The 25295-nt window shown below is 38.2% G+C and overlaps 1 protein-coding gene across 1 annotated transcript; it reads right to left on the bottom strand.

The window, feature by feature from the left end:
* Window positions 1–1533: 1533 nt before the first annotated feature.
* On the bottom strand, window positions 1534–22009 carry LOC132284300 (cleavage stimulation factor subunit 50). Its single transcript, XM_059786392.1, has 14 exons — window positions 21683–22009; window positions 18287–18370; window positions 18058–18182; window positions 12544–12616; window positions 12327–12410; window positions 12162–12248; window positions 10452–10522; window positions 4792–4843; window positions 4590–4647; window positions 3861–3961; window positions 3601–3755; window positions 3045–3153; window positions 2101–2157; window positions 1534–2016 (listed from the first exon to the last, which is right to left on the bottom strand). Exons 1-14 carry the CDS (start codon window positions 21782–21784, stop codon window positions 1861–1863), a joined length of 1314 nt encoding a protein of 437 aa, XP_059642375.1. The 5' UTR covers window positions 21785–22009; the 3' UTR covers window positions 1534–1860.
* Between the last annotated feature and the right edge of the window lie 3286 nt (window positions 22010–25295).

Below are 25295 nucleotides of genomic sequence, written 5' to 3'. Positions count from 1 at the left end.
AACACTTATATGCAGGAATTAAGGGTATTTTGAGGTTTTTTTGTGAAAAAAAAAAGGTAAAACTAGGTCAAAATTGATGATCAGGTTTTTCCCCTCTTTATTTATTTATTTTATTTTATTTTTTTCAATGTCAAACCATCAATTATCAGATGGTATTTTTATCATTTTGCTAGTAAAAAATCCATTATTTAAAAGAAGTCAGTGGAATCAACCCTTATTTATTCAGAAAGGGACCAATAAACTCTTATTTATTCAAAAGCCAACCAATCCCTAATTGAATTTTTTAAATGGGACTGATGTCAGAATATATTGAAAAAATTATGGATTCTAAATTTCTAAGTCAAAAACTCAAAACAACTCTCTTAAAATATGACTTCTGTTGGCATTTGTTTCTTGTTAGATTTTTTCACACACACACACAAAACGTAAATTAAAGCTGTCGGTCAAATATTGGAGATGATTCATATTCACGTGAGTGCAAGTTGTGTAACGATTCTCCTTTCCAGCGAATTCAAAAGTCTCCTGCTTAAAATAAAGCTGTTACTCTGTCAACTGCATGTTCTTGTTCCAAGTTTTTTTTTGTCTTGGTGTTCATGGTCCCCCTTTACAGCACAACTCAAAGCCTCGATGAATGGGATTGATTGAGGAGGAGCTAGAGTTCATTGTGCCAGCTGCAAGGCCTTTGCTTTGTATTTTTGCTTTGATCCGTCCGAAACAAAAATAATGTTTCTGCTTTGAAGTGTGTTCAATACTATTCAAAAACATATTTGGTAACGTAAATTTGTTGAAAGATTTTTAGAAGCAAAAATATGAGATAAAAAAGTACTTTGGACTCTTTTTCAAAAATGCTCCGGTACTATTCAAAATGCATACCAAACATGATTTGTGTTTTACTTCGCTACAATACACTGTTCGGAAAAGAAAAGAAAAAAAATATGAAGCAAAAGTGGTTGCCAAACAGATCCTAAATAGCAAAAATTATTAGGTAGTCCGGGAACCCCAACCAATCATAAGCAGCCATTCAACCAAATGCGTTAGCTTCGTTCTACTTTATGGTTGCATGATTTGTTCAAATTGATCGAGACACGTAGTCCCGGACTAACTAATAATTTCTGCCTAAATAGACTGCCCGGAACAAACCATTTCATTGTTTACCAGACAAGAGTGGCTTAGCAGATCACTGAAAAGGAAAAAGAAAAAGGAAAAATGTCATGCTGCGTACAGACCCATTGCGTTCGGTAGTGACTTCCTTCGCTCGTATAGCCTAGGTAGCCTCGATCAGAGGATGGCGGTCAGCTCTTTATTCCGAGAATTCTCAACCTCTGCCCTCTCTATCAAGCAAGATTGAAAGGCAGACCGAGACCTAGATTTCTGGAAGCCTCAACGGATTTGAACTTCTCCGAGAATAGTTTCCGGTGTGTCTCAGTTGTCAAACGACAATGGAACTCCCCACGGCCGCGCCGCCCATATATGTAACGAAGACCTTCGAGAAAAATGATTGGACCAGGAAGAAAAAGGGGGAAAAGTCAAGTCTAAAAGGAAAAAATTACTGTAATTCCATTAAGCCAGCTATTGTTACAGTGGAGAATAAGAAAAGGACAATGTTCTGCAACAGAGCTCCTAAAATGCGAAAAAAATCATAAAATACAACTACAAGATTTTATTAAAAACACAACCTGACAGCGTTTAACTCCGGTAGTTTGACAAGTCTGAGAAACAAAACAACTGCTGGCAAGACCATCTGTTTCCATCATTTATGTAGTTTTACAAAGCGAAATCTCGCCAAAAAAAAATTTTAAGCGAATTGTGTATTCAATTTGCAACTCCTTGTTGAGAGACGTCAACTCCTCTATCTTGGACCTAGAGGATTTCCTTCCAGAACCGCACTGACCTGTCTATCCCACAGGAAACAAACGCTGCCTCTGTTGGTGAGTGCTCCAGCCAACGCGGAGCACCAATATGGTTGGACGGCCACCTTGCCACCATTTCTGTTGTTAGGGCATCCCAGATGACAATCTGAAACCGAAATCAAAACCCATTAAGTCGGTGCTAATGAATGAACTGAGGTACATAAACTATCAATTCAAGAAGGTAAACCACCTCATTGCTCGGTTCATCTATGGAGAGTACAAATTCTTCTGTATCATTGAAAACCGCCTGCAAAGAATAATACAAAGCATCCAATTATATGCACATGTGGTCCATAATAGTCTTTCCTACTCGAGTAGAGTTCATTTTTCATTTCAGATTGTAGAGAAGTGAGTGTATACATCAATCAATGAGCTAAAAGAAATTGTATGGAGAAATCTTCACATGAAAGAAAAAAAGAAAAAAATAATCTTTATCTACAATATTCAAAGTAAAAATATATATATAAAAAAGGCTTAACTATTTTTAAGCATCTGATGTGCTATTCCAGCAACTGTGCTCCATATTCATTTGAAAATAAAAAAATAAAAAAATAAAAACCGTACAACCTCAATCAGACTACAAAACCACCCACCACAACTTCTTCAGTATTCACGCGGGCATTGCATGTCCTAGTTGACAGCCCAAGTCGACAGATTTTTTTTTTTTTTTTTTTTTTCTCCTTTTTTCCAATGAAAAACTTACTAAATTCTAACAGGTCCTTGCTTTTGTTTTGTGCCATAGTGATCAACCGCAAATAGGGTAACAGTAATTTGTTACGAACACTAAAATTACTAGACAAACTTGTAACACCCATTCTCTCTCTATTATGTTGTAGCAAGTAAACTTCTCCAAGCAAACAAATAGTAATGATAGAAAAAATCTATCCTTGTATAAGTACAGCATTTTTCACATTTGTTGCATCTGTCATCCTAATCATTTATTAAGTAGTTCCAAATGGCCATGCAAATGTTAATCTACATGCATAGTGACTAACTGTTAGTGTCTTTTGATCGAGTGTAGTATTTTTAGGGTTTCAATTTGAAAGTAGATTATAGATAAGTTTACATAGACACAGATGCAAACAACACATGGCAGTACAATTTCTCAGACAAAGGCCGTGCCAGAAAACACACCTGGCACCGCAACTGTGTATGTGTAGCTCCAAGATATTGTTTGACCAATCTTCCAGTGCCGACTTCCCAAAGCTTTACAGAAGAATCCTTTCCACAAGAGAGAACAAACCTAGAAACTTAACATGTTAGTCATGATGCAATTTTGCAAAGCCACAGCATAGAGGGCACAAAATTCAATCATTTAACAGGTCAGTCAACAACAACCTCCACAGCATCAAAAGTAGCTTAATGCCTAAAAAAGACAAATACTTCCATAATTTGTGCTTCTTCGTACTACAAGACAACATATCAGGAGCCTCGTATTCCATTAATTATGTTTATAGATCTTGAAGCAGCATTATATGGCAATAACATAATTGTTCTGCATAAATGTCGCACACTTTCTCAAGATACACTACATACACCATTTGTTTGCATGTGTGTGCATACACGTATATAAATATGACTCTGGGTGTGGATGTACATGTTATTTGCAAGTAACAATTTGTTGAGGCCATTTCTGAAGCACCTCTGCACGTGTGTCTTCAAAACTTAAAAGCCATTATGTAAACTCTACCTCTGATCCTTTGTAAAATTTGCACTGATGGCTTCTGCTGTTCCATGTGCACCAACTATGGAGCGCACACAATTGGCTGTTACCCCATCCCATAACCTTATAGCACCATCTTTAGATGCTGTTACATACATGCCACCAGTCGACGAATACCTCACCTGCGTGACCACATAAATGAAATTAATTTCCTTAACGTTCTTGGATTCATTTGAGATATTTAAATAAAAATTATTTTAGTACAAATAGTGGCTGATGACAATTGCCTGATTTATGGCTCCATTAACACCAATCTCTTGGACATTTGCAGATAGGTAACACTGAAAAGTATTAATATCATACAAGTGGGCAATGTGATGATCAGTCCCTGTGAAAAAAAAAAACACCATCATTAGTAGTCAATTCAATGTAGAAAAGACAAAGGAGACACATGATAGGAATTCCATAAAAAATGCCAAATCTCATCCTTCAATTAAATTTTCTAGGAAAAGATAAATGAAAATTCAAGTCAAAAAAAACTTTTTCCAATTATTTGGGGTCGAGTAGGCAAGGATTTTACGAATGGGAAACAAGAGACAAAATTCATACTAAATAGGATAGAATGTTGATCGGTTAAGAAACAGCATATTCATGAAATGAGTTCTGCTAAAATGTAAATGTTGAGATGGATGAGTGGCAAGACACAACAAGAAAAGAATAAACTAAAAACAAAACATGGTAGATGGTTGACATATCATTTTAAAGATAAAATGAGAAAATCATAACATGATTTGATTATGTTCAATGACGATTAATAATATATACATTGAAGGTTATGCCAAGAGGGCTGGAAAACCAAAAATAGTATATAAGGCTTTGGCCTTAGAGTGGAATAAGAAAAATGGATTGATGTAACCTACCCAAATTAGTTGGAAAATTATTCATCGACTTAAATTGAGTTGAGAATATGTCGTATTGGTTAAATTGAAAAGGGTAAATGTAAAGAACAAAATTACCTGCCAAAAGAAACTCTCCAGAGGGATGAAAAGATACAGACCGCACATTGTGAGTATCCTGTATCAATACAAATATAAAAAGTGGAAAAAATAAAATAAAAGGAAAAGATTAAAAATTTGCATTACATTAATTAAAAGTCATACATTGCACTTTTATGTTCAAGAAGGAAGCTTGAATTCTATGTTGAGAAGACAGATAAACCTGGATTACTCTGAATGCTCTCTTTGCTACTGTTTTTGAAAAATCAAAGAACCTGAAAGTAGTAAAGCGAGTGTTATATGAACCTTGTATTATTAAGGGCATTATTCACCTGTATGAAAGAATATGAAATATTTCTCCAACAATTTGCATTATCATAAAAAAATTACAAAGCCATAAAAACAAGAATAAATTTCAAATTGCAGCTTGGGCGACTCGTGTTTGGAAGGTCTCATCTGGAGTTGTGGTGTCACCTCTGCCGGATTCTTTGCTGTTGTTTCGTTTTCCATCCTCGGCGGAAGCTTCTAGGGTGCTCAAAGAGGGGCGCCGTGATTGGGGGACGGCTACGTTACGGGTGGACAATTGGAGTTTCAGAGTTGGGTGTTCTAAGGTGTTGAAAGGTAAGGGGCTGAAGATTGTGACACTTTATGGGCTCCCTCTTCATCTCTGGAGTCATGCCTTGTTCATGACGGTCGGGGATTTATGTGGAGGATTTATTTGGGTGGAAGCCGACGAAGCCATGGATGCTGAACGGGTTCGCATCACGGTGTCGGAAGGCAAGGTTTGTCCCTCTTTTGTCTTCATCCAGGACGATCGGTTTTGTTATAAGGTTGCTGTGTGCGACGAGAAGCCGCCAGAACTTGTGTCGACGATGGATAGTCTCGAAGGAGGGGATGGTTCACACTTGCTCAAGAAGGCCGAATGGTTAAGGTGGGATGCTATGGGAAAGAAGGGATTGACGGAGTTTCAGAGATGGAAGGAGTGGAGGGACGCCCTCTGGATTCGCAATTCTAATTGCTTTCAACGGATTTTTACTCAGAAAAGGAACGAAGGTTTGGCGGGTTTATCTGATCATCGCCGGCAAATGGGATTCCGAGAAACTCAGAGGAATGGATATGTATCCAAGATTGGCAGTCCGGCGTTCGTACAGATGTGGGATCGAGGAAGACAGAGAGGTGCTTTTCACGTGATGCAAGCGCGTGGAAGGAGGAGTTTTGCTGGCCATACAAGTGGGTGGCACACAAGAAATGGCCGTTTTAAGTGGAATACAGCTGGTTCCCATCTTGTTTCAAATGATTGGGCTTCGAAGATGGGCCTAAGGATGGACCGATGTCCAAGTCTTTGGGAGTTAGTGTTCCTCTCCCGTTTGGGCCGGCCCAGAATTCGGACTTGGCCTGTTTTGCAAATGGACCTGCTGAAGGTATTAACACCCAGAAGAAAGATTTTGATGCAGTTGGGCTGTTGGATTGGGTAGCGATTTGAGGGACGGACCGGATTCACTTAAGGACATTCCTGTACCATTGTTGGGCAATCGTTTTGAGCCTTTGGCTAAAGCCGTGATACATTCTGATGTTCTTCCGTCCGGTGTGGTTTCTAACGGTTCTGGAGGAGGAAGACGAGCTAAGAGTCTTATTCAGGGGCACCGTATGAAGAAGAAGAAGGTGTCTTTTCATTCCTTTGGTAGAAGGTGGTCAAGGAAGGAGAAGCAGAAATGGATTCTGAGAGAGCCGGTTGACTCTGTTCCAGGTAAGTCAAGTCTTTCACATGGACTACCGTCTTCTCAACCTTTTTCTCCCTCCTCCTCTTAGCCTCGAAGGTGTTTGGGGTTGAATAAAGGTGTGGTGGAGTCGGGTTCTCAATGTTTGTCCCCAGTTTTTGTGGGTGAGCCAGTGGTTGATTGTCAGGGTGAAGGTTGTGATCTTAGGATTGGCTCATCTCGGCTATGTGATTTTAGTAGCGAGGGAGTTACTGTTTGTGTGGGAAGGGATGTGAAAATTAAGCTGAATGATATAACAGCCAATGTGTTTTTGAAGGAATTGCGGGACCATTTGGCAGTGAAAGGCTTGCAGAGCAATTCAGGAAGTTCTGTGTTGAATGAGGAGGCTGGGTTGCCTTTGACCTACGATTCCCCTTCCTCTTCTGTTGCTTAGGAGGGAGGTTCTAATTCCTTTATAGAAGGGGATTTGGGCTTAGTTCAGTGGGAAGGGGGTGGTGATGTTCTTGACTGTGACTGTGTTGTCCCTCTGGCTGTGATGGGGCCGGAGGGGGAGTGCATGGAAGCATCAGCTGTTGGTGTGGGTAAGGGAAGTTTGGAAGAGGAGTGGTTGAGAGAGAAGGGTGGAGAGGTGGGTTCTCTTTTGGGTGTGTCGTTTGAAGGTAGGTTGGAAGAGGCAATGAGGTTGTTTAAGGAGGTTATTGATGCTCAGATTTTGGAGAAGGCGGGTAGACGGGATGGGTTGCAGGCTGAGGTGGGGGTGAGGGAGGTGAGGAGTCCCATTGATGTTGTTACTTATGAAAGGAGGAACAGGGGGTCCAGGGAGAGGGACGGTGGAAGGAGGAGTGGGAGTGATTTTTCATCTGTTTCCTCATGAAGCTACGACTTTTTTCATGGAATGTTCGGGGTCTCAATGACCCGAAGAGAAGAAAAGTTGTGAAGTCGGTGATTCGGAAAGAGGGTGGGCATGTAGTGTGTTTGCAAGAAACTAAGATTGCATCGACGACAGATTTAATCGTGAGAAGCTTGTGTGTGTGTGGGGGGGGGGGGGGGGGGGGGGGGGGGGATTTGTGGAATGGATTGTTTTGGATGCAATTGGTTCTGCGGGTGGCATTCTTATCATGTGGGAGAACCGTTGGGTTTCTTTGGGGAACTTTCAGGTGGGTCTCTTCTCTGTTTCATGCGTTCTCTCTCTGTTAGAGGATGGTTTTTCGTTGGGTCTTCTCCGGTGTTTATGGCCCTACTGATGATAGTGTGCGACATTTGTTTTGGGAGGAGTTGGGAGAGATTTGCAGACGTTGGGAGTTGCCTTGGTGTATTGGAGGGGACTTCAATGTGGTTCGTTCTCCTTTTGAGAAGTCGACAGGGGGAAGATGGACATTTGAAATGGAGTCATTCTCAGAGTTCATTAATGAGTGGAGATTGATTGATTTGCCTTTGGTGGGTGGTCCTTTTACGTGGTCTAGTGGTCGTTCTCCTCCGACTTTCTCTCGGCTTGACAGGTTCCTTGTGTCGAGCGATTGGGAGGAGCCATTTTAGTAGCGAGGGAGTTACTTTCTCTCGGCTTGACAGGTTCCTTGTGTCGAAATTGTTCACAGAATCAGCTGGCTGGAGACCTTTGCTTGCAGGGCTTCATTTTGACTCTTTATCGGGTGAGGAGAGCTCTGTTTTGGAGGAGCCATTTTCTGAAGAGGAAGTGTTGACTGCGTTGAAGAGCTGTAATGGGGATAAAGCTCCAGGTCCTTGTGGTTTCTCCATGAGTTTTCTTTCGGAGAGCTGGAAGGTGGTCCGTGAGGAGATTATGGGTACTTTTCATGCATTCCATGCCAAGGGCTCTTTTGAGAAGAGCTTGAATGCCACTTTTATTGTCCTCATTCTGAAAAAGGGTGGGGTGTTGGATGTCAGGGAGTTTCGCCCTATTTGCTTGGTGGGGTGTATTTACAAGTTGATTGCTAAAGTCTTAGCCTCTAGATTGAGGAAGGTATTAGATGGTGTCATTTGTAATTTTCAGAATGCCTTTGTGGGAGGTCGCCAGATTTTGGATTCAGTTCTTATACTAGCGAGTGTGTTGACTCCAGATTGAGTAGTGGGATTCCGGGGGTTTTGTGCAAGCTGGATATCGAGAAGGCATATGATCATGTGAGCTGGAGTTTCCTCCTCTACTTGATGAAGAGGATGGGATTTGGGGAGAGGTGGAGGAGATGGATTCTGTTTTGCATCTCTTGTGCTCGTTTTTCAGTTCTTGTTAATGGAGCTCCGACCGGTTTTTTCTCTAGTTCGAGGGGATTGAGACAAGAGGATCCTATTTCTCCGTTCTTGTTCCTTTTTGTGATAGAGGCCCCTACTGGATTGATTCAGAGGGCGGTGGAGTTAGGGTTCTTGAGAGGTTTTAGAGTGGGCAGGGATATGGCTAGCCAGTTGGAAACTTCCCACTTGATGTTTGCTGATGATACTTTAGTGCTCTGTGATGCTGATGCTGATCAGTTGAGACATCTGAGATGTGTTTTGGTTTGGTTCCAAGTTGTTTCTGGGTTGAAGGTGAATGTTGGGAAGAGTGTTCTTGTGCCGGTTGGGGAGGTCCCTGAGATTGAGAGGTTGGCACAGATTCTTGGTTGTCGCATTGGCTTTTTTCTATTTCCTATTTAGGGTTGCCCCTGGGCACCCCTTCGAGATGTGTGGGGAGTTGAGATCCAGTTGTGGATAGATTTGAGAAAAGATTGGCAGGTTGGAAGAAGCAGTATCTCTCTAAGGGGGGACGGGTCACTCTAATTAAGAGTACCCATTCTTGTCTCCTCACTTATTTCATCTCTCTCTTTCAGATTCCTTCATCTGTGGCGGAGAGGATTGAAAGATTGCAGCGCAATTTTCTTTGGGGGGGAAAGAGGAGAGGAGTTCAAGTTTCACTTGGTTCGTTGGGAGCAAGTTTGTTGTCCTATTCGGAGGGGTGGCTTAGGGATTAGGAGGTTGTTGCCTTTCAACAAGGCTCTCCTTGGGAAATGGCTTTGGAGGTTTGGGGTGGAGAGGCGTTGGCTCTGGAGGAGGGTTATTGCGCTTAAATTTGGGGAGAGCAGTGGTGGGTGGTGTTCTCTCCTGGGACGTGGTCCTAGGGGAGTGGGGGTTTGGACTAGCATTCAAAAAGGGTGGGATAATTTTTGCAAGCATGTTCGTTTTCGAATCAGGGATGGTAGGAGGATCAGTTTTTGGGAGGACCTTTGGTGTGAGGATTTTCCTCTTGCGCTCGCTTTTCCACGACTTTACAGCATTGCTTCTAATAAGCAGGCCTTGGTGGTTGACTGTTATCATCTTGATAACGGGAGACTGACTTGGGATGTTCAGTTTAGGAGGCACTTCCAGGATTGGGAGATTAAGGACGTCACCCGGTTTTTGGACCTTCTGTACCGTCAGACGATCACAGTTAGGGATTCTGATTGTTGGCTTTGGATTCCCAACCCTCAAGGTCACTTCGAGGTGAGGTCCTTTTTCAAGTGTCTTATGGTAGGCGCTGGAGGCTTTTTTCCTTGGAAGTCTATTTGGCGATCTAAGGCCCCCCTCAAGGTGGCCTTCTTTACGTGGACTTCTGTCTTGGGTAGGATTTTGACCCAGGATAATTTGAGGAGGAGGAACCAGGTGGTGATTAATAGATGTTATTTGTGTTTGCGTGATGAGGAGACTGTTGATCACCTTCTAATTCATTGTTGCATGGCTAGGGGATGTTAGGATTTGATGATTGGGTTATTTGGGATCCCATGGTGATGCCTTGCTCCACTAGAGGGTTGATTGAGGCTTGGAGAGGGTGTTCAGTGGGGACTCTCATCCGGGATGCTTGGAGGGCTACACCTCTTTGTGTTTGGTGGTGTATTTGGCTTGAGAGAAATCGGAGATACTTCGATGGAAAGGAAAAGCCTATCTCTATGATTAAGTTCTCTATTCTTTCCACTCTTTTTTGTTGGATTTCAGGGAGGGATTATCGATCTGTTGAGGAGTTGGTTGTTTTTTTGGCCTCTTTGAAGGCTTGAGGCGTTTTGGCCTTGTTATTTTGTACTTGGGTCTCGCTCCCCTTTTGAGCGGCTCCTCTTTTGAGCGGTTTTTCTATAAAATTTACTTATCAAAAAATAAAAAATAAAAGAGGTTAATTGCAATCTTAAATTTAATTGAAAAGAAGTCATACTTTATTGTGTGATCCTTAGCTCCAGATATGAGAACAGCATTTTGAGGATGGAAATCCAGATCATTTATTGGCTGCAACGGTATCAACAGAACATTAGACAATAATAAAAGATACTGACACATCCTCCAATTTTTTTGAAAGAGAAAGCATGACGATTGAACTTAGCTAAAGAGTTTACATATAACAGGAAATGACATCTTAAAAAAGATTGAAGACGTATATGGCCATTTACACAAACAAGGTTGCAGGCGTCCAACATAAACAAAGTTTGACATGAACAAAAATGAATTAACAGGAAAATCCTTGTTAAGCAACTCAGAAGCTTGTCATTGCAAATATGGTGACCAATTAATTTTTTCTTCAGAATATACACACTAGTTAGGACTGAGTAACAAGACTCCTATGATCATGGACTTTGATAAGGATTAAAGAACAAAGCACTCGAATCTTCATGCCAATAGGAATGAACAAACCTAAGCAGCAGTTAGACATGCCGTGGCTAAACCAAAAAATGAAAAGATCTAACTCTGACTTAAGATATCAGTGGCATTTAATGGTATTCTGAACATCAGTCAATCACATTGTAAAGTGGAAGATTATAGTTATCAGGAAATGAAAATTCTTTGAAATTGGTAACAGAGAATGGTGCATAAGGTACAGATTTGACTTATCAGTTATCAAAGTAGGAAAATGTGTGTGGGAAAACTGCAAGCCGAATAAACTGCAGCAAGTGCTGCTTTGGAAACATAGAAGAATCTAATTCTAAGATAAGATCTCCATAGAATTTTAACACATGGTTCCAAACATCAAGAGAGAACATTCTGAAATGAGTGAGTAACATAATTATAAAAAAATTATTTTACTTAAGGATTGTATTTCCAGGTAAATGTGTATTTAATACAGGTTTATGAGAAACAGGTTTGACTTATTCCACAGAAGTTGAACAATATGTGTGGAAATCAGATGCGTAAGATGTGCATGGTGATATGTGTGAGCATTAAATACCTCAAGTTATTCAAGTAAAAATTATTTTTAATTTGACGCTTCTCAATGTTATGTGCTATAGAAACAATTCCAGTCCACACTTTCCAAAGTGCGCCAGCTTTAGACTGGATGTGAAAACCATACTGAAATAAGAAAATAAATCAGAAAATTTGAGCAATTTTGCTCTTCTGTTATTGTTCTCAATACAAAGGTACAAGAATCTAAAATACAGTCATACTTTTGGTTGAAAAACTCATATTTCAAAGCCAATCATCCCCCAGATACTAGTAATTGTCACCCGTTTCATTTTTTTGGAGGTTCATTTACTGCTAGCAATTTCCAAAAGACTGCCCAACAACTGTTTCCCACTTTAACAACATTGATGACTGACTTTAGAATCAATTTAGTATGCTTCAAATTTATATTTCACGAGTTAATGTTCTGCCTAGTTCTAACAATTATTGGACTTGCACCAACTTAGGTGTCAAAACCTTAAATTCATTATAATTCAATTCTGCACCAGTTACGAAAAACCTTAGCTCGCTTGACTAATCCTGATTGATGGTTCTCAATTAAAAGTAATTTGGCAGGGTTGTACTAAATTTCATAATAGAAATTCTGAATCAGCTCTAGCTAGATAAAATGTTTTTGAAAAGAAAAATCAGGAGAAATTCCCACAGAAGCTGGAATATTAACCACCATCACCAGATATTAATGAAGATATACTTGTAGATGGTCATAAAATGTCCGTATGACAGGTCGCACAGGAACATCCCTAGCATCTGGCAGCATCATTTGCTTGATTTTTGATATCTGCAGAAGCAAATGAAGGTCAATGAGTTAGATTCCAAATTGAACATATGACTGCTCATGTAACAAAGAGATCAACACCTCAAACAGTTTGATTGATGTGTCCGCACTCCCTGTTGCAAGAAATCTCCCATCAGGACTAAATCTTGCACATCTGGCAATGTTCTATAAAACATAAATAACCAGTTTTGTAAGTTAAGTTAGATGACTGAAAGTGAGTTACGTGCATTAGCTCTGGCCATAGTAAGAATACAGAGAAAAAAATATAGTATACAATATAGTTTCAGTAGATGCAAACCTTATGCTCTGAAACATGCCGTGTCTCATGCTTTGGGAAACTCTTTGATGAGCCTTTTGAATCATGCACAGCACTGTTAGGAAAGATAGACTGATCAGCAGGTTTATTCTGGAACTTCATTTTCTTTTCTAATAGAAACCTTTTATTTTAGGATTTCTTTACAGTATATTACAGCATATTTGCCAATCCTATGCTCCTGATGCCCCAATGCATCCGCACAAGATAGGTAAAGAATCAGGAAGAGAAAATTTGAGCTGGCATAGGAAGCCAATCGGTGAGTGTGATATTGAAAAATGGGAAGCTAGAAATGCCACACTAAAAAATGAAAATGAAAAATAATTTGTGGGGTATTTGTTGATGACAGCTGGGAAATCTAAAGAACAGAATAATTATAATTCATGCTGTTTTGGATTTGGGGTATTCTATTGAACGTCCTGAAAACAAAACATTATGAATTCTTTTCTAGGAAATTCCACAAACTTTTTACTCTTCAGGAAAGTATTCTCAAGGCGACCAGCAGAATGTCAATGATATCTGGCCATTTGTTGGCTAAAGACGGATGAAATTTTCTTTAACTTCAACAATTTTTCTATTGCGTTCGCAAAGATTAATTTTCCAGTTTTGGGGAAATAACTTAGAATCCTTGATTCAAGAATCCCAACCCATTAACGTGTACTTGCACAAATTATGCCTTCCCAAACTACAGCCTCCAAGATTCTCTTCATCATAGGTGTCCAAAATCCATTATTTCCAAACTCTAATCATTTCCATGACTGCTCTGCAGAAAAATTCATTGGCTGGAAGCAATTAACAAGAACTCTCAAAAGTCTCATGATTGCAAAGATCATGTAAAGCAACACCTCAAAACAAGTAGTAGTGGCAAAGCCAGAAGCAATAAACAAAGGAGCAATAAACCATTTGGAAAGTGTTGGATGCAGATACAGAAAGATAATGGATACAATACAAGAGTGGATCTGGAAGCATACACAAATTTGACATATACACCAATCCCCTGCATCTATATATATGTATATATGAGTATATATATATTTACAAATTACAGTATTTATTTATTAAGAAAAACAATACAAAAATTACACGAGAGAGAGAGAAGAAAGAAAATCTAAAAAATGAGACTCAGGAGTAGTAAAAGCATGATTCTAAATCTATAGAAGTGTGAAACAGTGAGAGAACGAGAGAGAAATTGTGTAGTGTGAGAGAGAGGTTGATCTACTATATTGGAGGGTTATTCCTCAAATTAGATCCCAAGATCACATAATCCTAGTAGCCAAAAGTGTTACCCCAAAACTAGCCTAAAGATTGAACAATGATTAGGTCTGGCAGTATAGCAAGAATTTAAACCACATTCAAAATAAAAAATGTGCTTGGTGGAATGGTAAAAGTTTGGGCAGACAAGTGTGAGGTTGCGAGATCGAGTATAAGAGCAGCCACTTTGTGCCAAATAATGCTAAAAGTTAGGCCTATCTCTGGTATTTTCCTCCCAGCACCCCACATAGCAGTCTTCCTCTCCCAACATGCCACGTAGGCAGGACATACACCAGGTCATGTCTTTTAAAATTGTACAAATGTTACAATCAAGAATCCAGTTGCTAGTATCAAAACATCATATACATATAACAAAGTAAAGTATGACCATGTCACTCCACATAAGTCCTTCAAATTTAGTTAAGATGGCATGTTCAATGAAAAGCACAATTGTAGTTCTTCGTCATGGGTTGGCTTTATGTCACATCAAGGGGAAATAGAAATTTAGTGCCATAGAGATCTAGTCCCATAATTGAAGGAATCTAAGTTACATGGACTCAGCTCTCGTAAATGTGCCAGGTGATGTGTCTAAGAATAAATTCTATCCAGTCTCAAATCTAGAGAATGGGAACGCATCAAAACATTCACAGTCGTTTAGTATCCTCCTTCTATTATTAATTTTTTTTTTTTTTCATAGTTGATACTCAACAACCCCCCCCCCCCCCCCCCCCCCCCCCCCCCACCCTCTCCTTTCTCATCTCTCAAGGTGTTTGCACCCAAGTGGAGTCGAACCTTAGATCTGATGCTTGATGAGGCATCAGAGCAATTGACTTACCCACTTGAGCCGACCCTTGGGGTTATTATCCTTCTATTATTTCTTAGGATTAATTCTTAGGATTAAATAGTATATTTATAATTGGCAATTCACTCCTTTAATGTTGGAACAACTATGCAATAAAATAATTTAGTAAGCAAGTTTCATATATAATTTGTGATATTGTGGCACAAATTTTGCTTCGGCGTAGGATGCGTTGCGACCCAGTTTCAACCCGAAAAATGGGCTTTGTGTGGACCCTGTTTAGACCTCTCTTATAGCCAAGTATAAAAAGGTGTTCAGGGTTTGGGGTGAAAAAAGAGAGAACATTAAAAATCCCGCGCGCGAGAGAGAGAGATAGAGCTGGGTTTGGGGGCTGAAACTTGTAATCTCTTGATTTTCACATAGTAAAATCTTTTGCTAGATCTTCACCATGGACGTAAGCTTTGTCGAACCACATAAATCTTTTTGTTTTTTGTGAGAGGTGTGTTAACTTTTTGTCGTGATTGTGTTCTTGGTTTGCGGCATTTGTCGTAACATAATTGAATTCAACTCAACAAAGCCTTTTTTCAACTACTTGGGATCGGCTACGTGAATCCTGTTTTTCCATTATGCTCAATCTAAGGTCATCTCAATCAAACAACATGTTATTATATCTCTCATTACCAACTCTACCAACATTATTTTTGATCTTTTCCTTCTTCTAGTATTACCCTCAATGTAGACTATGTCACTCTTCCTAACTAGAGCACTTAGTGATCTACCTTATACATGTTGAAATCATCTTTAATCCAATTTCTCTTAATTTATCTCCAATTGGTGCTACCACAACCTTATCATGAATGTGTCCATTTCTAATTCTATCCATCTCAACATTAACATTTCTTTTTTACCTTTGCATGAAACACACTCACACCCACGGTCCCACCTTTTCACCCACACCAAGGCTCGAACCCCTCCCCTCCTCTTTGAGGATAGGGAGGTGTTACAACAAACACAGCGAACCCAAGAAAACAAACACGAAACATGACAAAAATAAACACGCCACACACAAAGAACATAAAGATTTAGTGTAGTTCGACACAAGTAGTGTCTATGTCCACAGAGAAGATCCGGCGAAAGGTCTAATATGCGAAAAACAGGAGATTGCAAGTTTCAGCGCCCAAACACTAGCTCTTACTCTCTCTCTCTTTCTCTATGATTTTCAGTATCTCTTAATATCCCACTCCAAACCCTAAACACCCTTATATATCGGGCTACAAGAGAGTACTAAAACAGGGCCCACGACACGCACACAAAAAAAGGGGTCAAAAATTTCCCACACAACTCAATCAACGGGTCATCAGGTCATAAATGGGTCACAACACGACCCATAACCAAATTCAGGCCATAACATCACAGTAGGTTATGCCATTGGGCTAGATGCCCTTTGGCAACATTCACATTTCTACCACACACACTTTATGAATATGTTGTTACTTGGCTTCCCAATATTTTTTTTTATAAAGAACGGCTAGCCTAATAGCTGTTTCATACGACTTCCTTTCAATCTTAGTGGGGTACGCCGATCATACAATATACTAGACACATCCTCCATTTAACTCATCCTACCTTGATTATGTGATTTACATCATCTCCACTTTCTCCTTTATTATGAATAACTAAACCTAAATAACAAAAACGTTTACATATTTGTACCTCTTGATCCTCAATCTTCAATCAGTTTTATTCATACTTATCTTAATTCCTTTTAATTCTAGAGCTTCACTCCAAACCTCCAATTTGGCACTTCTTCTCTAGTTTCATCAACTAAAAATAATATCATCAACATATAACATATACCATGGAATCTCATCCTTAATGTATCTTGTCAGTTCATCCATAATAGCAAAAAGATATGGGATTAATGCTGACCCTTGATGTGAGCCTACAGTATTTGAAAATTCACTTGTTTTCCTACAGTCATTCTAGTCACACATCCATCATACATGTATTTTTTGTATCATGTTGTAGACATGTGACACATTTATAATAGTTCACGTGACATAAACAAGCAGAGTTATGAATGTTAGAATAAGCAATACAAAGGTTTCACTATTACCATGCTTTTTGTCACTATAAATAGGCTTCTTGAAGTTTCTTCCGTCTTTCCATGCTGTTTGTCACCACAAATAGGTTTCTCGAAGTTTCCTGTAACTTTAAATGCAAGAGCCCTTATTATATTTCCTTCAGTTTGAAGGAATAGGTTGTAAATTGCAAGGCACTCCCACTTTTTTCACTTTCTATTGATTAACATTTTGGAATATTGGAATATCTTCAAATTCAATGCTTTAGTGGGTAATTTAGACTTTCTGTAAAATCTTCAGACTCTTTACAGGTTACTTCAACTTTCCATTCCTGCCATCAATTACATGATACATTATATTGTGCAGTTTGACTTTAGTCCAGTATACCATTAGTTAGCAACGTTAAACATCAATTGCCATAACTTATTGCCCCAAGGATTTAGTCCAAAAGGAATGAAATCATCTCTGAGCAAAATATTTTACACTCATTTTCATAAATAAATTATGGTGAATATAACATCTTTAACTTGTGTTCCATTGTTTAATCCATTTTTGTTCGATAATCACCTCCATTATTACAACATTAGCAGCATAGAGAACACTGGAGACTTCAAACGAGGGGTATTATGTGTGCTCGGGAATTTAAAGGTGGCTAAACATTTTTGTTGACTATTCACATGTTAGAAAATATTCAGTTTCACTGTAACATCTTTATGGTTGATTAAGCTTCTAAATTTTGAGAGGCTTAAAGGTAATACATGTATCTTGCTTGGGCTGGAGGTAATTCAGAATAGTGTCCATTAGTATGTGCTGGATTTCTTATGGTCTTAGTACTCTATTACTGACAGGCAATGGCTGGTATAGGATTTGCGACCGTTCATAAGCTGAAACCAAGTCCTCGGTCAGGCAATTAAATAAAGCATTTCATCTTACTTAGTAGAGGTCATTGCTTGATACAATGGTAAAAGCTTGGACTGGAAGCATGAGGCAGCAGCTGAGTACCACTTAGTGCAAAATAATAGCGAAAGTTAGGTCTGACTCCAGTCTTCCCCTCCCAACACCCAGCATAGGTTGAATTTACATTGGGTAATGCACTTTTATGTCACCTTACTTATCATTGGTATTCACTATTCAGTACGTTCACAGAATCCTCCAGTATACTGATAATAATCGAGAACACTTGAGTGATACAATATTAGTCTCAAGTCTTTCCATTTCTAAATGCCAGGTGTTTAAAACTTCGCAATAGGCATTTCACCAGATGGCATAAATACAAACCACGACATCAGGCATTATGAGCAACAGAACTCAACAGTAGTACATAGACACTAATATAGAAAGGAAACTGTGATTTTGAAAAATAATTACCTGAAATCAACAGCAACAGCACGAGGAGCTGGGATTGAACCATATGCTGCAGGAACCACTGCGCCTGAATCAAAGGCAGACGAAGGAACCCCTTTTAAGGTCTCATCTTTCTCCACTGCAAGACCCTGTTAACTTCTTAGACCCAAAAACTGCTTTACATTATAATTTTCATGAACAACCAAAGAACAATTTAAACAGAGAAAACAAGCCTTGGGAAACAAAAACAAACCTTGGCAACCAGTTCAAGAAGCTTGTTAGGAGGAGCTTCAGCATTCAGCGGTGTCATTGTCGCCGAAGCTACTGCACTTGCAGCCTATAAAGTAGATTCATAATTTCACCAATCTAAATCTTCAAAATAAGTTCTCCTACTTGGATACTGAGGATATAGATGAAAGAAATACAACACATATATGTATGAAACCTTACATATTACAGTCTGGTTACTGATTAGCCAATACAAGACATGAATGCCCATTCAGACGATACCAGTTTCATTGCAGTTTGTACACTTAATTGCCAGTACAGCACCAATTAGAGCATGAGCAATGAATTATGCCTTCCCCATTAATATGTAACCACAAAACTATGAATGGAATAGCATGGCATTTATGCGCTATGTTATCACATGATGTCACAAGGAAGAAAGAACCTCCTCCTATGGACACACAGGTTGTGAGAAGGAGTTGTTGATTGAGGCATATATCAGTGAAGATACCTTATGAGCATACTGATCTTAACACCTTATTTTTCTCAATGGTCCTCTCTGGGGCTTAATTCCATCAGATGCTTCTTGGATATGGAGAAGCATACCAAAAGGAAAACCAAACCCATCGAGAGGATACAGAATTGGTTATTGTGGTTCTCTCCAATCATTTTCTAGAAAGATCCCAGTTGGCTGCTTTTAAATCACTCTGTCGAAACCTTCCCTGCCTGACAGTAGGTGGAAGACGTGAGCAACTATTCTTCACTGGTTCACTCTCAATATCATTTTCATGTCGTTTTGGGGAGGAGAGTGGCGGGTGGTCTACTCGTCCAGTCTCTATTGCGGGAGGAGTTGGTGTGTGGAAATCCATTCGGAAGGGTTGGGATGTTTTCTCTTCCCATATACATACAACCATAGGATTTTTTTTTTTTTTTTTTGATAAATACATACAACCATAGGATTATGTAGGAAATTGTTACTTCAATAAGACTTATTTGGGCAAATTTCATATAAAACCAAAATCTATATGTTAATTCTAGATTTCGTTTATGTTTCAAAAGTTTGGTAAGTTAGTTGAGTTACCTTTGTCCAAGGGCGAATCCATAAATTCAAATCTTCAAAAAGGACACAAAAGGTGAATTCAAATCTCCAATTATGCACTCACCAAAACCATCTATTTTATTGAATATATTAGAATTTTCAAATTACATGTTTTGATCCATTAAAGTAAGTTTTAGAATGCATTAACTCTTTTGGAAACCCAAATCCTAATTGAACTAGGAAAGGGGAGTTCAATCAACTAATGATCATCGAAACCCACAGACCAAGTTTAAAAATATAACCCAAACTGTTTTAAACTTAAACCTTCCCTACTTCAATGTTCTATATAAACACCAAGTTTTCAGAAAATCTATCACATAGATATACAAGCATACACTGAGCATCAAAAGCAGTGAGAGAAAAATTAGAATTTTAGATATTCAATTGCTAGAGTTTTCTTTATTGTTCACTCCTCATTATAATTTTAAGTGATGAATGATACTGAGTGTTGATTAATTGGTTTCAATTAAAAACAAAGAATTTCAACACCGGATGCTATTTCCCCACAACCAAACAAAGACTGGATGTTACTAGTCATGAAGTTAAAAATTAACAATCAAACCCGGCTCGGCCTTTGACTTCTAGCCTAAAAGAGGGGCAGATCGCATTAGGAGCATATTCAATTCATAAATGTTACAAGTAAATAACTAATAAAGGACACCAGAATTTTGTGTGAAAATCCCAAGGAGAAAAAACCATGGGACTTAGTCCAGGCAAACCAAAATCCACTATGTGAGAAAGAGAGTACAAACTAGGTTAACAAACTCTACCCAAGAATCCCCCAGTTATTTCCTGACACATAATGCCAAACATTTCCCTGAAGGTCTCCAGGCCGTTTATCGGCTTCTCACAAATTTGCTTCTTTTTATGTCTCTCTATTTATTTATTCTGCACACACGCATATATATAGGCAACATAGTAATCTAGGCAACACAGTAATCAGAAAAGAAGCGCCGATGAATAATACTCCAGAAGCCCTCGATCGAATCCTCGGTTGATTGAGTCTACTGCAGTTTAATACTTTAAAAAATATTCAGTTCAGGAAGTTCCCAAAAACTCATTTTTAAAATTTAGAGAATCAAAGTAGATTAAAATCATGTAAACTTAGAAACCCTAATTATGCATCCATGAACCTTAATTTGGTTAGGGCATCAATGTGTTAATTTACCTTTTTGCCCTTGTAGACAAAGATTACTGAAAGACCCTTTTGATGTAGCATGAATTTCCTTCTTTGACATTGGAAAGAAGTGACTAACACTAACTTTTGGAAATTTCTAATGTAAGCTAGAAATTCGGATAAAATTTACAGAATCCAGTTTTGCTCTACAAAATCTATCAACCTAAGTTCAATTGACCCAGCACTATATTTTATATTCTACAATGATTTTTACATGCTTTATAGTTGGTTAAAAGCCAAAAGTTAGTATAATTTAAACTCATGTTAAAAATAGTTAAATAGCTTTCAAACCCCCTCCAGTTCTCGTTCGGGCCTTTCTACATACTTTGACATCAGAGTTTTACGATCCTCACCCTTCAAAAAAAAATTGATATGGTCTGTTGTGCAAAACAAATGGCAGCACCTGCTTTCGTTGAGAGATGTAGGAAGGCAACCTTGATTTAGTATCCCTTTTGGATTGGTTTCCATATAATTCCTACTTTCTTTGTGGAACTTTCTCCTTTAACGAATATCCAGTTACATGAAAAGGGGGTACTGAATTGAATCATCGGGTCAAAAAATAAGAGGCGGCATGATTTCCCTAGAGCCAAGAAATAACCAACATAATGGTTTTCTTGAATAGATGCAAGAGCACTAACCAGGGAATTTGGCAAAAGCATCCAAGCATTCCATAGAAACATAAATAAATCATTGTTTAAAATAATTGGTTACGTTTGTTCTCTAGTGAGAGAAACAAATGCACTAATTTCCCCATACTTAGTTTTTCCCAATTCTTGACCAAAATCTCTACTAAATATCAAGTGATTTCCAATTCAACAACCAATCACTTCTGTTATGTAAATTAGCCAATCACTAGTCTAACCAATCAAATACAAGACTTCCTAATACACTATCTCCCTAAAACTATTGAAATTTGAAAGCTACAATGTTTGGTGCATCTGTTACTTTGACTGGAGTGTCAAATGTGGATTTCAAATGAGTCCCACGATTGCTGTAACCATAGCAGAAGATGTATTAATATATATATATATATATATATATATATATATATAGGAAAATACAAGGTTTTGTTTTATTTTCCTGCAGTTTCTCAGCACCAAATAGAAAATTTGAAGATAACTTGAAGAAAGAGATCAGTTCAATACCTGATTGAGATTGTTGTCACGAAGATGCGCCACAATAAGAGAATTCACCTGACGATAAAGATTCCCATCCTGCAATGTCTGCTCCAAGCTGCTGCTATCCATTTCCCCAAATAATGATTAAAGAAAAAGACCAAAAAAAAAAAGGGAAAAGCTTAAGCCTCCTAAAAACCCTAATCTTTGCTTTCCCGACAACTTTCTCACAACCAAACAGAAAGAATTAAAAATAAATCCCGAGCTATTTTCAGAAGTAACGGCTCTTTGAGACAGTGTGTGTTTGGAAACACTTTTTGTAAGGAAAAGGAAACATAATCCCTCTATCCCTTTATAAAAATGGGCAAGGCTTGGAGAGATTCAATAGCTCTCATTTTAAATTATAACAAATCTCAATTAGCCTTTAAGATAATTCAAAAATTAAAATAAATTTGAAGACAAATAAATCAATTAAATGGTGCTATAAATAAAAATAAGAAAATTAAGTAGTAATCAAGTAGATTAGTTTGTGTTTTGTGTTTTTTATTTTATAAGAAGCAGTAATAATATTTTTATTATACTCTAATTTATTTAAAAATTAAAAAATATTTCGTATTTGTTGCACAATGTTTCTATTAGAGAGAGAGAGAGAGGGAGAGAGGGAGAGGAAAAAAAATGAAAAGGATGATTGTTACTACTCCAAGAAGTTGGCTCAAGTGGGTAAGTGTGGGTAAGTGTAACGAGCATGGTGTTTCGCGGTGTAACGAGCATGGTGTTTCGCGGTGTAACTCAAAAGCTTAAGTGTTACAAGAGGAGTCTTATCCCACACCGAATTCGGATCGGAAGTGAAATATAAATAAATTAGTTGGGTGTTAGTTATATTTCGGGTTAGCTCACGAAACAACCCGCCCGTTACAGTTGGTATCAGAGTCAGGAAGCACAGATACGATACAATGTAAAAAAATAATAATAAATATATTTTTATATAAAAAAAATACATTTTAAATATCAATTTATTATAATATTATGAATCTAAATGCAATCGTTACTATAATATAAAAGTTCGTTTCAAAACACGTAAAATAAGCATTCTTAGTCATCACTTAACAAAATTTAAACTTTTCTTATCCATTATACTATGTTATTATTGTTTAAAAAAAGTCATATTTTAATGTTCAAAACTTGCTAAAAATGTGTTATAAAGTAATAAAAAGTATTGATTACGTTGTCGAAGTATTGATAAGTATCACATATGTGTTAAAAATAAAATTATATATTTTAAAATTATAGATATGTTTAAGAAGTATCGGACAAGTAACATCGAATTTTGTTGAATACCTAAAACATCGAGTTTTGATGTGCCACTGAGATATGTGATTATGTTAAAATGAAATAGCCATATGTAGTAACATCATGATTATACATGTTGTAAATAATAAAATATAAATAAATAGAGAAAGGAAACAAGAATAGCATAGAGAAATTACTTAGTTCAGCCACTACTTATACACACGACTCAACAAGAGAATATATTTAGGGGTACCTCTCCATGGCTCAAACCCCAACCTTTTGGGAAGGGGCTAAAGTGTTAAAAAATTAAGAACTACACTGATTCCTTCCTCTAAGTAATAGTAACTATTCAATAATACAAAATAATATCAACACAAGAATTTTCTTCTATTAACTCTTCGGATAAATCCTCAATAATGCATGAAGAACGTGGTTGGTGCCTCGTATATTCGTACTTTGTATGGTTGTCAAATTTTCACATAATTCTCTACATAAGCGTGTGTGTTTGAACCTGGTGGGATTTTTTTATTACTTTAAGGATGTTGAAAGGACTACATTTATTGAAAAGGCATAAGCTCACGGTCAATACGTCATGCACGGTGCATATGATTTATTACTTTATGACTTGGCTCACAAAGTCACAACATAAATTGACCCATTGGAAAATAACCCAAGTACTAAAATGAATCAAACCCAATTATGGTCTTAGGTTGTCTACATGTGTTGGAGCGGAGCTCATGCTGGCCCATTACAAATTATTATTTTCGATGCATATGCTTTTTAAAATTTGATAAAATGCCCTCCACCCAACACCACCACAACCCTCTCTACTTGAATTCAGGCAACACTCTTTTACTATTGGATCACTCTATCTACCAGGAGTGAAGACTCGGACGCCCTCCGAGAGCTTATCGTCACATTGGATTAAGAAGAGCTGGGTCTAACTATAATACCAACTATAACTGGTGAATACTTGTTCAATACTCAAAAGCTCAAACTGTTGGGTAGTGCTGCATACCTAGGTGTGGCAAAAATCCCCAATCCGATGGGGAACCGCCCCCGCCCCATTTAAAGCGGGTTTGGAGAACCGTTTGCTTAAATGGGGTGGGGATGGGGGTTAAAAAAAAAAACCGGCCGGTTGCGGGGCGGGGGTGGGGGACTAAGATCCCTGCCCCATACCCGCCCCGTTTAATATATTAAATTACTAATTTACCCTGCCATGTTAATATATTTACCAAATTAACCTTCACTGTATATATATATATATATATCGGAAACCACTTCAGTTTCAAACCCTACACTTCATTGCGGCAGCCGTGTCTTTCTCTGAGCTTTCTCTCAAACCCAGAATACATCCACTATTTCATTTTGGGGAGGAGGTTAGACCAGATCAGATCCGGATGAGTCGTTGGAGAGTGTGGTTGGGGACGAGGTCTGGAGGCTGTTGGGTAAGTTCACCGTCGTCGAGCCAGGAATTGTGATGTCTAAACTTCTTGGTTGGTTTGACTATGAATCTGGAGGCTGTTGGGTGAGTTTAGGAGGCGGTGAGTTGGTGGGTGAGTCAGGATCGGATCGAGTCAAACCAGAGTTGAGTTTTCTCTCTCTCTCTAAACCTATATGGTGAGGCTGTGATGATTATGTATTTGTATAAATCGGAGGCTAGATCGTATATTGGCAAGGCAACGCAGAGGGTCTGTGAAAGATTGTTTCTTTTTTTCACTGGGCAACTGTTGTTGCAGCCATTGCGGTGTGGCACAATGTTTGATCAAAAGGCAAATCTGAGCCACCCCAACTCTATTACCTTCTATATATGTTTTTTTATTTTTTTTGTTTTTTTTTATGAGTTTAGATCTAATGTAGTAAAATAAAATAAAATTTTCAAAGAGAAAATCTGAATTTAGTTTTTGCATTGTTTGAGTATTCTGTGTCAACTTGATTAAATTTGGTTGGATTGTAGTATGATTAGTAAATTAATCATGCTTTGAACAACTTGTATGATATTTATTTTCAAGACTTTTGTTGCATAAATATTCAAAATTAATTTTTAAACTCCAGCTGTTTCCTAATCTATTTTTCCAGTATTCCATAAACTTATGGAACATACCAAATTATCGAGAGAGCCCTACGATGCAATTATCAAGGGCGAGTTGGTGGGTGAGTCGGCAAGGCGGCAAGTTGGTGGCTGAAATGATATGCCGATATGGGTTTTGAACTTTTGATTCTTGCAGACAATAGATAAACTGAAATATATGGGTTTTGACCTTCTGATTCTTGTAGATTTTGTAGTTTGCAGTTGCAGAGAGAGAGAGAGGGCACGTTCAGAGTTGAGAACGAGAATAGAGATGGAGGTGAC

This window comes from Cornus florida, unplaced genomic scaffold, assembly GCF_030987335.1.
Source record: "Cornus florida cultivar Cherokee Brave unplaced genomic scaffold, ASM3098733v1 CherokeeBrave_3.0.0_Hap2_Chr11, whole genome shotgun sequence".
NCBI lineage: Eukaryota > Viridiplantae > Streptophyta > Magnoliopsida > Cornales > Cornaceae > Cornus > Cornus florida.
This window is presented reverse-complemented; position numbering and strand designations above follow the sequence as displayed.

Bases quoted from the DNA above. Each gene is read 5' to 3' on its own strand.
- LOC132284300 (XM_059786392.1), bottom strand. From the start codon at position 21,784: ATGGATAGCAGCAGCTTGGAGCAGACATTGCAGGATGGGAATCTTTAT. The intron at 4,844-10,451 runs GTATGACTTCTT...TACTACTTTCAG, and splicing joins GCTAAGGATCACACAATAAA to GTTCTTTGATTTTTCAAAAA. The intron at 2,017-2,100 runs GTGGTTTACCTT...TTTCGGTTTCAG, and splicing joins TAGATGAACCGAGCAATGAG to ATTGTCATCTGGGATGCCCT.